Below are 15,282 nucleotides of genomic sequence, written 5' to 3' on the forward strand. Positions count from 1 at the left end.
GGAATTTTCAATGAAGAGAAGCACCAGTGTGAAAATAAAATCCAATTTATTGCTTGAGTTGAGTTTTAATAATTGTGTCATAGATGCCTTGGGATTTAGAAATGGCGAGAGCTGGCTGAGTAGTTAAAACATATTTTGTAAGTAAACTGAGTGCTATGGTTAGCAGCGGCAACTTGGAGAAGACCAGACAGCCTTAGCTCTTCATCAGCTCATCCTGGGACTGGGGCTTAAGAAAATGTGGTGACTCTGCTGCATAAATGACAACAGACTTTTTTTTTAATTAAAAAAAGAAATCCAAGAGAAATGTCTGCCCTCTTTAGCAACCAATATAATGTGGCACATGCAATTTTAACAGGTTTATTGTGTCATTCATCATACTAGTAAAGACATTTTTTGGGGGGTGATCATCATCATCATCATTATTATTATTTCAGAAATCATAATGCTCAATGCTACCAAGTGTGTAATGATCTGACACACTACATTGGCAGAGTCCCTTTTCCAGTAATTATCTTTTAATCAATTTCTTTGTATAAGTTCCTTCTACACCTCAGGGATTTTCTCTTTATTTTACGTAGATACAACACAAACTTTTAAACTGGTTTGTTATCAGTACTTTGAGTTATCTTTTTTGATGTCAGGAAATTTTAAATTTTATATTAGTCTATAAATATTGTCCTTTACTATTTATCTCTTTGCTTTTAAGCTTAGAAAGAGCTTGCTCAAGGATATCCCGGATAAATAAAGCCCAATTATAATAATGTCCCTGCATTCTTTCGTGGGTCAGTTTTCCAAATTCAATCTGCATGGGGAATTCAGTTAGATGAATGGGAAATAGCAGTACAGCACAAAACAAGATTAACCTTCTAGGTGTCATATGCCACCTCTGCGAGCGTTGGGTAGATTACTCTAGGTTCCTAAACTACAGCTCCCCGAGAAACTGCCTTCTTTATCTGGACCATCATCACTTCTTTCCTCCTCTCCTCATCTTGTTATTTTCATCATCGTCGTCATCATCATTCTTCATTTGTCATCATTTTCTTCACCACAACCATCATCACCATCACCATCATCTTCTTCATTATCATCACCTTCAGCACCATCATCACCATCATTGTCATCACCACCATCAGCACCATCATCATCACCATCATCGTCATCACCAGCAGCACCATCACTATCACCATCATCACCGTCATCTTCTTCACTATCATCACCTTCAGCGCCATCATCACCAGCACCATCACCATCATCACCACCACCATCACCACCACCATCATCATCATCACCATCACCGTAATCACCAGCAGCACCATCACTATCACCATCATCTTCTTCACTATCATCATCACCATCACCACCACCATCATCGCCATCACCACCATCATCACCATCACCATCATCTTATCACCATCAACACCATCACCATCATCTTCTACAAAATCGTCATCACCTTCCTCACCATCACCACCATCATCACCATGATCATCCTCCTCTTCAAAATCATCACCTTAATCACGATTAACCACCACCATCATCATGACCCTCATTCTCATCTTCTTCATTATCATCATCAACTTAATCATCACCATCATTACCATCACCATCAGCACCTTCACTATCATCACCACCACCACCATCATCATCACCATCATCTCCATCACCACCATCATTATCATGACCACCATCATCATCCCCATCCCCTTCATGACCATTATCACTGTCTCATCATCATCATCATCATCACCACCATCATCACCATCATCGCTATCATCTCCATCACCATCATCCCCATCATCATCCCCATCACCACCATCATCATCACCATCATCATTATAATCATCGCCATCATCATCATCAGAACCACCATCACTGTCTCTTTTAAGTGCATGCAAAGCATTTACCACAGTGCCAGGCACCAGCAAGATAATTATGTCTCCCAAAGTTTAATCATCCTATTGCAATTAATGTTATCATCTATTCTTAGCTGTCTGCCTTGAAAGGCCACCTTTACATTTACATGATATTCTCTTTCTGGGCTTCCTGTTCTTCTCCATCATTCTCTCTACTCTGGAGCCAGTGAGTCCTAGCTTCATTTATTTATTTTTGTTTAAACACAATGCAAATTAAAAACATGTTTAAGAATTCACAACGCATCCAACTTTGGCTGCAGAAGACTGGAGGTTGTACTTGTTCTACATGAGAAGTTTAAGGGTTTTATGACAAAATGCTTCCATGTTCTGGTTCACACTGCCTCAGAGTAGGGACTGTCCTGAGCATAATTCACTGTGATGTGCCCCACAGCTACAAGGTGACAATGAGTCACGTGTTATGAGCATTTCACTCTTAATACTGCCTTCATGCCATGCAGCTGACAGATGGGGCTTTGCTGTACAGAGCTGGAAGCCAGCATGCTTTAGTGTGCATAGACCACCTCCCTTACTCCCTGAAACCTACTAAAAACCTGGAACTTTGGCTGGTGACCAACCGTTGAAATAATTTTCAAGTCTCCACTGAGTGTTTGATGAAACTGGAAGCTCAGTTAATGAATGTGTGGTCCATAATGGCTCTACATTGCTCCCTATAAAGTATTCTATTATTCATCCAGTGTCTTGCCCAGACATAAACCTCCACTCTGAAAGTGAGTGAAGCTAATCAGCTATTGCAGTCATAGGGGAGCTGAGCTTGGTGTCTTTCATGTGAGCGCAGTCACAAGGAAGGAGCCAGCTGGATGCCCTGGCTCTCCAGTCCCTTGATATGCTTGACACAAGCAGCTTGACTTCTTGTCCTTTATCCAAACTCCTAAAAGCACACCACACACCGGCGCATACCTGTAATGGTTCTGCCTCTGCCATGTAAACACTTTCACATCCTCCCAGGCTTCCAATACCTTCCCTGCATCATGTTTGGATGTGCAACCCATCACCTGCCAAGCCACCAGCAGCCCCCCCCTCCCCGTTCTTCTCATTCCCCTGCCGTGGCCTGACACTTGGGTCATTCCCTAATGCCCCAAACTCCAAAGCTGAATTGTCTTTTGTGATACTCTCTGGCAACATTTCAGTCCTCAGTCAATTCAGTGATCCATCTCCTGCCTCAACATTGGACTGAAAATTGCCCAATTCCACATCCTGAGCGAACACCCGACTCCTGGTCTCCCTCCAAGCAGAACAGAGCTCAGACAGAGTCCAGTAACTTATCCCTCTACCCACATCCCCCCCGCTTCTTGAAGTGAAGCCCACTGACCCTGAGCTCCTCAGATACCCCTCATTCAGCAACCTCCTACAACCATAAAGTTTATAGTAGCTAAATGCACTTGTGTCTTCTCACCTCTCCCTAGTTGGAGGTGATTGTCTTTTGAAGTGTTCGTTACCCCTGAATTCTGATACCCCATTTCTTCTACTCTTCTTGGTCTCAGGGGTTCTTTCTTTTTTTCTTTTGGGGATTGTTTCCATTTTGCCCTTCCTTTGAATGTTCTACCTGGCCTTCCGTTTTCAGTACACATCAGAACTGAACACATTATTTTCACGTTTTAGAGGGAGGCCACATGTAGCAAGAAGAGGAGCGTTTAAAAATTCAAGGTAGAAAACTGATGTATTCAATCCCAAAGGAAATATACAGCATTATGGCCCAGATTACATTCCTTAGAGAACAAAGAGAATATTGCCATTGCTTTCTTAGGCCCTGTGATGCTAGCTGATGAGAAGTAGAAACATGGAAGTTCATTTCTAAACTTTCGCCTTGAATTTCAATGGAAGTAAACCTTGAGTAAAACTCAAGGTTTACTTCCATTGAAGTAACGAGTCACGAGTTACTCAACCGCTTTCAATGTCCTTTCAAAGCAATCTTATCCACTCCCACAGGTGGACCGTTATTATCCACACAGGTAGAAGAAAGCCACACTTCCCAAGCAATCTCAGCACCTTGGACAGGGCCTTGCAAGTATCAGGCAGCTGACCACCCCCCCAACCGATTTCTCCCTTAAATATGATTTATTGGAGCTCCTGCTGTGCTCCTGGTCTGCAGCATTCTAGAAGCAAATGTCTTCTGCATGAACCCAACCAGAGCACTTTGGCCCAGGCAAATGGGACCTACTAAGTGAGGGGTTATCCACTGCACACTACATTTCAGGGTCTCACAATGGTCCTGGAAAGAGTCCATGTTTAAATGGATAATCCGTTAGACTCATGCCCCAAAAGCCAAACCCTGGTTAGAATTATGCCATGGGTTTGAGGGGCTTTGACCAACATCCAAGTCTCCTTATTCGCTTATGTTACCTGAGGTCCTTGCCACTGTCCTGATCTGCTCAATGAGACCTTCCAATTTATTCTCCATTCCTCAGGATGGATTTGATGTGTGGCCACTGATACTGCGTGCCACGTGCTTGACTATACGCCAGGCACGGAAAGGAGGAATTTGTGCCGTACCATAACCCCCAACTTGTCTTGCACAAACCCATCTGTTATTTTTCCTTCCGGTTGGCTGTGTGTTCCATCCCTGCCCCCAGAGAAGGTGGCACTATCCAGCCCCACAGAAGGAAAGGCCGGGAGAAACTGAGGATCAGCGTATCCGACACAGGGGCTAGCAGGCACCGAGCATACTGAGATATCACAGATACTGAGCAACTGAATACTCGTTCCTGAAGACTTCTCCACGCCAACAGCAAGGTTGGTGCTTCTTCCACTAAAGAAGAAAGGCTCACGGTTTTTGTTGGAAAGAAAAGAATCCGTCAGCCATTGGATCCCAACCCTTGGAAGTAGCAGGAACTTTTTTTTTTTTTTTAATTGAAAGGTTTGATCTGAAGCTAGAGATTTTACATCAGCGTTCACTCATTGTTCCTGAGTTGCGTCTCTCTTTGTAGGATACAGAATTTGGTCCCTGAATCCTGAGCAAGTGCTGATTTATGATGCCTTCCCAGGGCTCTATTAATAGCACGGGGCTCTAAGTAAATGCTGAGTGCATGCAAGTTCCACCTGACAGACTGGAAGTGTCGTCTGGATCGGTACAAGCCACAGAGAAGAAACCAGTGACAGCAACCACCTCCATCCCTCCACCTGCTCCCTCTGGCCCGTTCCCATTCACAGATCTCAGGTAAACATCACTCCATTTCCGGGAGAAGAAAAACAGCTAGGATGGCACGCCCCCAAGATACTCGGCGCACATTTGAACACACTGTGATTTTGCCCGTTTGCTCCTCTCCAAATCTCTACGGCTTCAGGATTACTTGGGATTGAAAATCGCACTTTGTGACGGTGCCCCTACCGCCCCCAGGATTCGAGAGTGGGGCTATCCTGCTGAAATGATATGGTGGGCTGTATGTCCGTCCATCCCCTCTCCAAACTCTCAAGCAGCTTATCTGCATCGTTGCTGGGACACTTATTCATCACTTTCCGCACTGTGTTAATTTAAGATCTCCCGGAAGAATCTTCAATCCCTCTGTGGCTCCTGCCTTCCCTTAGGTCAAGGGACTTGTCATGATTACACTCCCCCTCCAAAAAAGAAAAGAAAATTGGGCACACAGTATTCAACAAATGTGAGTAATACGGGAATGAGCTCTATCCCTCTGACTGATTGTTGACCATCCAGCGCTTATGAGGCGGCCCTTCTCGTTCCAGGGAGAGCGGTGGAACCAGGTGCAACAGCCTTCACGCTCTAGGGGAACACCTGCATTCGGGTTCCTGCTCATCCCTTGCATTAATTCTGTAAGTAATACACCTGAGGCCGGCAGGTGTATCAGCCTTCAGCATCCCTCGCCTGCCTTACCTGCAGAATGCAGACAAGGAGCATACCACCTGCTGCAATGACGGCCCACCGCACAAAGGAGGGAATGCATGCGGACTCCGGGGCTGGGTGTGCGGCACTCCCTGAGCCCCCAGTCACTGAGATTCTGAAAGAAGGCTAACCACCCCGCGGGTTACATAGAGGGATTCTAGATCCAGGATGTGAGCCACCCACGCGGTGCCTCGGCAGGACCCCTTCTGTGGTCCTCACTTCAAAGCTACCTGCTCACTTCCATCAGTGACTATAACCATGCAAGACAGTGCCATCACACAGCTAGGAATAAGGCAATAAACACGAGGACGTGGCATGGGAATGGCCCTGGAGCAGAATTAAGTAATAAAGGAGCTTCTTGTGACTATGCCTTTCTAGGTGCAGAGAATCCTGCAGTGGAGAAAGTTAGGCTCCATATAATTAGGCAGCATCCAACAATTTTGAAAGAAAATGCTCCGAATGGCTGAGATGTGCCCTCTGCTGCTCTCCACTCCTCTCTCAGGGGCCTCTCCTGCAGGAAGCATCATTTTTAAGCAAATATCCCCATTTTACTTTATTATGTAATTATTGAGAACACTGCAGTCCCCCTCAGCCTCGTAAGGAAAGGCTTTTCTTGGGAAGAAGGGATGTTCCTCGAAATGCTCAGATGTACTGGATGGGTAAAACAGAAGAAACATCCCGAGGAATTAATGTCATGGCTTAGGGGGACGATTTCATTTTCTGGCAGAAAGAAAAGCACAGAATCATCTACAAATGGGACATCAGGTTCTAACGCAGATCTCAAGGACATAAAAACACTCTCTGTTTCGTTCTGGAGGGCACCCGGAGTAGAAAGACACTGAAAGTCAGACTTGCTGATGACTCAGGGCACGCATGTGTGGCATGATGATGAAATAAAAATTAATCAGTCCGCTTGATGATACCAGCATGAGCTCACGTGCTAGCCCACAGAAGACTTGGAGGCGTCTAAGAAACCTGTTACCTAAAACACAACGCTCATCAAGGAGATGAAATATTCTACTGACTCACACCGCGAAGGTGTGGAAAATGTACAGGGGTTCACATGCAACGTTTAAAGAAGCAAGAAGGGAAAGAGGCAGGCTCATCCTGGTGTACGGGAGAGCCCCAGTACGTGCACCTGTTCTGTAAACTTCGCGAAGGGGCATGTTGTGTCACAGGGACTCCCTTTCTGTTCTTCTACAGAATCACAGACCCTCGGAGAAGAAAGGCACCGAGGACTTGCCTCGTCTGAATTCTTCATGCAAAGAGGACAGACCTGAAGCCTAGAAACTTAAGACATCTCTCCAATTCACAGACCCTGGAGATGGAGAGCCAGAAGCTAGCATAAGGGTCGTGTCCTCTTGTTTCTTAAGATGGCGCTGCTTCCGAGATTCAGCAAAACGCCATAAACCGAAACTTGTTCTTGTCATCGGCAGAGTAGGCAAAGAGCATCCCGATTTGCAGCTTAAAACCAACTGACCAACCAAAAAAAAAAAAAAAAAAAAAGTGCTCCTTGGCAATGATCAGGTTATTCCCAAAACATCTAGATGAAAGAGTTAAAAAAAACTGTCGATTTGTGCACAAAGAAAAGGAGGAAGAATGAGAGAACGAAAAAAAAAAAAAAGAAAGGAAAAGAAAAGAAAGACCTGACAATCCTAAGCAACCTGTGGACTGGTGACATTTGGACAATGGTGTGCCCTTTTGTCCCCAGGGATTGAGCAACGTCCACACAAGAGACGCGTCACCGGCAAAGACAGGCGCGGAGGGACGAGTTCAGAGCCCCCTGGGTGTTCCCCTGTTTTGCTTCCGCTGCACGCTACAGAACAGACCCGACATCGCTCGGCTCTGCCAGAGAAAAGCGAAGACAGCAGGGTCCTGGTGATCTCATGGAGGTGGAGAGGACACTTTTTTTTTTTTTTTTTTAAATAAGAAGCCTTCCCAGCACCTCTGGAAAAACAATGGCACCGGCCCTAGAAGAGGCAAACAGTGGGTTCCGGCGCCAAACAGAAGGGCATCGCCAGGGGACCCGCGGCGGCGTGCCACGGCTGTGCACACCCGTGGTCTTCTGCATCCCCAAACCTGCCACTTATCTAACAGCACTGCGGAAGACACAGCACTGCGCACATTCCACCGTTAACAGGGCCCGCGAGGACAAAGACTAACAGTGCGTCGGCTCCTTTTCTCCGTTAATCTGTGCTCATCGGCCCCCAGACCCAGTCTTCCCCTGGCGAGCAGCCCCTGCTGCCTCAACCATGCACTAGGGGCTGAAGACGCTGTTTATATTCCATTTATCTTTCTGACTTAGTGTTTTATTACCTTTTTCAAAAACCCAGAAACCCATCTGCTGTCTCTAAAGGCAGCCCAGAGGTGGACATTCACAGGACGCGAGGGAGAAGGAAGAAGACTCGGGCCCACCGTGAGCACACACGGGAGAGAAAGACACACATACCAACACTCCAGTCCATTTCCTCGACAGCGTCGCCGTACGCGCCGTGTTTGCTTTTGCCGGAGAAGTCCTTGGAAGAGAAGAGGGCCGTGTGCACGTGGAGGTATGACAGGACCAGCAGGAATGGCGTCTCAGCGTTCCTGCCAGAAGAGAGAATTTCAGAGCACTATGAGCATGTGCACCTCCGTTCCCACCACCATGAAACTAGTATGACGTGATGCCATCTGAAAAGTCAGAAAGCACCACCAGGTGATGTCTAATACTGGAGACATCACTTTTATTTGGAGAAATGGAAGTGTCCACAGCGTGCCTATGAGGAGAAGACTTGTGGTCCCCTTGTCCGGGTCAGCAGACTCAAGTGCTACGTTCTCGACACATTCCCTGAGGACACAACTCTGGAAGGAATGTCGTGGGAATGGCCTACTTTGTCCTCGAACTCTATTCTTCCTTCTCTATATGGTGATTAGTAGGAAGTCATGGGCCTTCAAACGCGTATTCTCTTTGGAATATGTACACACACACACACATACACACACACAAGCTACTGCCTAGTAAACACCCCTTTCTTGACTTGACTTCTTACGGCAACACCTATCTACCCACCTAATGCCAACTCAACTGTTCCGCCATATTGCCCACCTTCTACGACCCAGCAAGTCTCCTGGAATAATTGCTCAACTGTCAACAGTGACGTTTTGGAAGTTACATGGAACATTCTTTGAACTAGCCCCGATCTATAAAGAGTCTCAAGTTATTGCAAAAGCCTTTCTTAAGTCAGAATGTATCAAAACATCCTGTGTTGTAATGGGTGAGAACACACAGCTGGGGGAGAGTTGTAACTCATTGTCAACAGGTGGGCCTTGTGACAACAGTCATGTGCCTGGTGAGTGTCGGAAGGTCTGGGGGTTTTCGCCCAGGTCTGCTGAGAGGGGTCAACAACTTACATCCCCTCCTCTTGGCATTGTGCCAATCTCTGAGAAATGCACTTAGTTGATGCACTTTGGTTTTACGTAACTGGTTCAAATTTCACATTTGTCCAGGAAAGCGTCGGAAATGCCTTTCTGTCTAAACAGGACCATCGCCTAAGTGCCCTTTTGAAGGCTGCTGGGGCACAAATGGAGTGAATAACGAATAGATGGGTGGCCCAATGCCACTTCTACTAGAGCATCTGGTGCACTACCCAACGAATCCCTTACGTGCTTTCCTTGTCCCACCAGACCACGAGCTGGGGCATGTCACAGACATCTCGGGGCGGCAGGGCCCAGCACAGTGACTGCCAAGGAGCGTAAGCTCAGTAAACTCTGTTAGTCGATGAAACCCTGCATCAGCTCTCCCAGCTTCCGCGGGTCTACCCAGGACTCCCGAGCACTGCAGAGATGCATCAGTGCAATGTACATACACACATACAAATACATCTATATATCAGTATATATGTGTACGTGCATACACCTACACCTGTTATTAGTATGGGTGTATATATATAGAAACATATATGCATACATATTAGCATAGCTGCGTAAATCTGTACACATACACACCTATATATTACTAGAATAGGGACATATATACATGTGCAAATAGACACCTATTGGTACAGGCATACATGTACATAACATATAAGCTCTTAAGTCAGAAATCTCTGATCATTTTGAAGGGACTCTCCCCTCCGCTCATCATCTTTGCCAGACAGCCAGAGCTCTCAAGAAATAATCTACTTTATGAAATCAATGATGCTTTTACGTGTTTATTTAGTTCCTCAAGTCGTTATCGTGAGATAATGAAAACATTTCAAAGTTTGAACTGGGTATCGCAACGCTAACAAGCTAAGCTCGGATAAATGAATGCACGCTTTGCTAAATGCATTTTTAATGCATTCGTGTGCATATAGCTTGGGTTCGTCCAGGCCATATAGCACCTTACAGGGTCACAGTCCTCAGATCTGCCACTTATCACACTTTACATGGAAGGCTGTTCCTTGCACTGATGTTCCCCTTGCCTTCCGAAACAGAACATAAGCCTAAAACATCAACTTTGAATGAGCCAGGTCCCGGCTGAATCCAGATCAAATTGAGCCAGTTACTGTGAATCATCTGTATGGCGCCTTAGAGTTGTAGGGCTTGTGCTGAATTCTGTCGCTTTCCCTTTTTACAGGAATATACAAGGAAGCGACACTGTTATTGTTTCACAACAAACTAGAAAAGACCAAAAACAAACAAACAAACAAAAAATACTCCACCAAAACCCAACCAGCAAACAAGCAAAAACCTTGCGTGGAGTCTATGCCACATCGCCACATAAAGTAGAATTTGCATGAGAATCCAAACCCGAGACAGCTAGTCAACCATGACCTGTCCCCATTAATTTTCAGAAAGGAAAGAAGATGTGTTCACGTTCAGATGGACCCAATGGGGTTGTCATCCGAGCTGATGGTCTGCATGCGACGCATCGCTCTGGGCGCTTCTAAGTGCAGATGCCCTCCAAGACCCTGGGAGATGTGACGCTAAGCCGTGATAGGGCACGGACCTCTGCCCTACAGGAGGCCAGCCGGTGTGGCCCCCAACCAAGTCATGCTGTGGGAGGTTTACTCACACCTGGACACAAGGCAGCTGCTTCTCAAGAAGCAAGACGACGGCTCTAAAAACCGGCTTAGATTCCCCCAAATCAACATGCAGTGACACTGTTCCCAAATAGACAGTTACATGACCTACGGTTACAATGTCAACGTCCTCTGCTCTCCCGCTTATTTCTAGATTTAAGGAAAATAGATCGGGTGGCTTAAAAATTCAACCTTCTGAGCATGTATGTGATCAGAGCTGGTGATACGGCATGTGACTTGAGAGAATGTGCTGAGAACGAAGAGGCGTCCTGTGCCCAAGAGCTTCTGAAAAAATAATAAACAGAAGATGAAGAAGAAAGAGCCCGCCATCGGCCTCCCTGGCAGGATCCCAAGTTGGAGGCATTTTGAAATGTGAGCCCAGAACGAACAAAGAGATGACCAAGTCCACCCACCAAGCAAACGAGGGAGCCTGACATAAACACCGTTCATGAACCATGGTATTTGAGAGCCGTCAGGCCAGTAGGGGAGCTCAAGCCGAGCCGCAGAGTGGGACTCCTGTCCTGCAACGTACGCAGACCCTCCGCGGAAGGGGAGAAGGCCGTTCCTGCGTTCATCCTGACACTGTGCGTATTTATAGAATGCTCATTTCCATCACCTCTCTACAGAGCCGTTTTTCATTGAGCCGGCTAGACACTGTGGGTACCAGCCAAGGTCCTGGGAGTCCAAGCACAGCGACGAGGTTTTAGATACACCAACAATCCTGGAAAATGCAGAGACGCGTATCAGCTTGCGGAGGACTGCATGGCAAAGACTGACCGTCCAGAAACACAGGTCTGGTGGACAGTGCATGGGAACGTGGGCTACACACCCATAAATCCTTGGCAGCCTTGCACATACCCTGGGCTGTGACTGACAGACACAGCCTGCTCTCTGGTGAGGGAATTCTCGCTGGGCAATATCCTTCCCGATGCAGAGAGCAGGGCAGGCTCATGGAGGAGGTCTGGGTCTCCCTTTCCTACGACCTTGAAAACTCCATGACACTTCATCGAGTCGGTGGGCGGGAGATTTCCCACGAACAGCTCAAGTCCTACGTTATTCACCAGAGCTATTCAGTAAACAACGCTTTCGGAAATTTATTGCCACTGTGTTGCAAGCTGTGGGAAAAGACTGAACTTTCTGCTGCTCCGTGCCTTTGCGCTATTTGTGAAAAATGCCGAAGGAAGCTGCTTCCCAGCAACCTGTCATCATTTCAGAGGATCACAAGACTGATGTCCTATGAACGCAGACTGAACACATACGCAAGGGGATGGTGAAGCCATTATTTTTTTTTTCCTATCTGCCACGAAGCTCTCGAACAGAACATCCCTCATCCGAGGGCTTGACTGTTACTATGCCACCAAGGTCCCAACTTGACCGGCGTCGGCCACCACTGTGAACACCACACCGATGTGCACACAACCCGGCTATTTCTTTGTTCTGTCCACGCACTGCGCATCCACTGAGAGTACATCCGGCTGACACGGTCCTAGAGACTCAAACCTAAAGGTAAGCTCTGCCGGGTCCTGCCACCAGACTGCATCTGAAGCTGGCAGGGTCAGAACTTGTTCCTGGAGAGAGGCAGATTCCAGGGGTTCGTGCAGCAGGTCAGCGCCCCCGAAGGCTCTCTGCAAACACATTGGTGTCCAGCCTATCCCTGTGCATACTCACACAGTTGACAATGGCAGACACCTGTCCTGGCTATGCACCTGCTGAGCTAGAAGCACAAGTTCTATTACACAGAGCCCCCCAAATTATTCATTCAATAAATCAGAATATTTTTTAAACATTTTATTTATTAGAGAGCGAGCGAGCACAAGCAGGGGGAGCGGCAGGCAGAGGGAGAGGGAGAAGACTCCTGGCTGAGCAGGGAGCCCGATGCGGGACTCGATTCCAGGACCCTGGGATCACAACCTGAGCTGAAGGCAGACGTTTAACTGACTGAGCCACCCAGGCGTCCCCAATCCGAATTTTTTTAAAAATATTTTATGTCATCTTTAAACCCAATGTAGGGCTCGAAAGCACAACCCCAAGATCAACAGTCGCATGCTCTACCGACTGAACCAGCCAGGTGCCCCCAAATCAAAATAATCTTTAAACTAAAATAAAAACAAAGAGAAGAAAAGTAAGAAAGCAACCCTCTCCTCCCAAAAAAAGATGAAATGGACACCCTGGTCTAAAAGCCAATCTGTGTAAGCAGAGTTTTAAAAAAGTGGCCTGAGGGGCACCTGGGTGTGGCTCAGTGGTCCCAGGGTCCTGGGATCAAGCCCCGCATCGGGCTCCCTGCTCCGCGGGGAGCCCATTTCTCCCTCTGCCGCTCCCCATGCTTGTGCTCTCTGTCAAATAAATAAATAAAATACTAAAAAAATAAAAAAGTAAAAATAAAAAGCGGCCTGATTTCAGTCTTTGCTTACGCTGGATCTCTGTGCAAGGATTGTGCATGCTCAGCTTTGTCTGTGGCTCCGTAGTCTCACGTTAGATTCGAGGGCTTTTTAGCCACCAAGGATGCTGGACTCTGAACCCATCGATCACCACCTGTGATGCCCCCTCCCCAAACCCACTGTGATCTGACTACAAATACCTGAAGTCACCCACATGCCCCACCATACAGCAGGTGCAGGAGAGATCCTTTGCTGGTTCTGGTTGTAAATTTCCTAACATGCATTCATTCATTTCCTGAACCCAGAGAGTGCAAGATACCGAGCATATGCAGAAAATAGATAGACAGATAGATAGATAGATAGACAGATAGATAGATAGATAGATAGATAGATAGATAGATAGATAGATAGTTTCCCTGTAGTTTAGGTAATAGGAACTAAGAAACAATTAGAACTGTTGTAATAGGAAATGAGATTCTGAGGAAGGAGATGGCTTTTCCAAGGTGCCTTTGGAAAATCAATCACGTGTCCTTGCGGTCACTAGAAGAGCACCCTAAAAGGGTGCAGAGAGCCTCCTTAGATGGACCCTCCAAGGGAAAAAAAGAAAAGAACAGGAGAATATATCCACCCCATCAGAGTAAATCTGTCCTGCTAGGAATAACTGTCCTGATTCAGACAGACAATACCACACAGATGGTCTACTCTTGAGGTTCACGCTCAGCCTGGGGATGGGGAGAGAGGCCCACGAAGGACATGAACAGATGAACCTGGGAATGGAGTCAAACTGGGGTCTATGCTAAGGCGCAGAGAGGACAGCAATTCATTCATTCAACAGGGGTTCTGAGGGCTAAAAAAAAAAAAAAAAAAAAAAAAGCTAATATCAAAAACGTTGGAAAGTTTCCTCCAAATAGTTCCCTCTCGCAAACAGGCGTTTCTGCTTTCTCCCTGGGCCTCAAGACCCACACCACCCATCCCTGATTTCGTCATCAGCCTGGACCCCCGCGAACCTGTGCGCTCCCATGCCTGACATCCAAAAGCTCACGCTTCCCGATTTCCAGTTTAGGTCACGACCCTAGGGCATAAAAGAGATCTGTGTGTTTGATGGAAACAGGGGGGTCTGACAGTGATTTATCCACGCCCCATTCAGTTAGGAATGACACGGATCGGGAGGCAGAATCACGAAGAGCAAGCATCCCTCCACACCTGCATACAGCTTGCGGCATGCTCGGCCTGGAATGGGGGCTTGTCCAAAGAGCCAAAGATCCCCTCCACTCTGCAACCTGTCTCCTGGTGACCCATGCACGGTAGAGGCCAATCAAGGGGCATCTGTCCTTACCGAGCAAGACAATTCTTTAATTATTTAACCTTTCCACTGGTGAACACACGTGCGTGTGTCCCTGTAGTACTGCCCTTAATTGTTAATCTGATGCACTTTTCTCACCGTGAATCAAAGATCAGTATCACCCCTATCCCTCTCTGGCTTAAACGCTTACTGAAACTAATAAAGTCATCCCACGACCCCTTTCTTCGGAACATGCTTTGGGCCAAATCACAGCCATTCGTTATGGCCACTTACACCAAGGTCTGGCTGCAGATGTCAAAGGCTAGGTTGAAGGTACCCTGTAAATGCATTTCAGGATTCCAATGGTGCCAAACATCAATGGCAGCAGAACAGGATAAAAGGTCGGGTCTTCCGATGATACATTCATCAGCTGTCCCAGGTCTTAGGGCATTATGGTGACACCAACCACGTTAGCAGGAGCGAGTCTCGATTTCCTGTAGAGCTACAGAGCACAAGACACGGCAGAGGGAGCTCATGATCACAACCCTCCAGTAAGGGCATAATCTCTGCACGGCAACGCCACGTCCCCCACGACTCGTACTTTCCATCATTCCCACGGTGCGCTCACTTCCCTTGGGGGACCGGTCAGGGATCGGGGTTTGTTAAAGTCGCAAAAATGAGATCTTATCACTCCAGGAAGTCAGTGATTAAAAATAGAACTGTAGCTCTTTTCCAAATTGTGGATTTGTTCTCTTCAGTGCTGAAGGTCCAAGAGATGTCCCATCCTTAGCGTAAACTGAAAGTTACTAGC

At 46.9% G+C, this 15,282-nt stretch overlaps 1 protein-coding gene across 1 annotated transcript in view; it reads right to left on the reverse strand.

Moving 5' to 3' along the window:
- The window catches only part of STS (steroid sulfatase), a 159,417-nt gene that overhangs the window by 54,808 nt on the left and 89,327 nt on the right, over window positions 1-15,282 (reverse strand). The window contains exon 7 of the mRNA XM_028114963.2: window positions 8,219-8,355. Within this exon, the coding sequence (XP_027970764.1) occupies window positions 8,219-8,355 (137 nt within the window). The remainder of the gene's footprint in view (window positions 1-8,218; window positions 8,356-15,282) is intronic.

This window comes from Eumetopias jubatus, unplaced genomic scaffold (genome assembly GCF_037043125.1).
Source record: "Eumetopias jubatus isolate StellerSeaLion01/CBP00866 unplaced genomic scaffold, mEumJub1_p1.0 scaffold_11, whole genome shotgun sequence".
Classification (NCBI taxonomy): domain Eukaryota; kingdom Metazoa; phylum Chordata; class Mammalia; order Carnivora; family Otariidae; genus Eumetopias; species Eumetopias jubatus.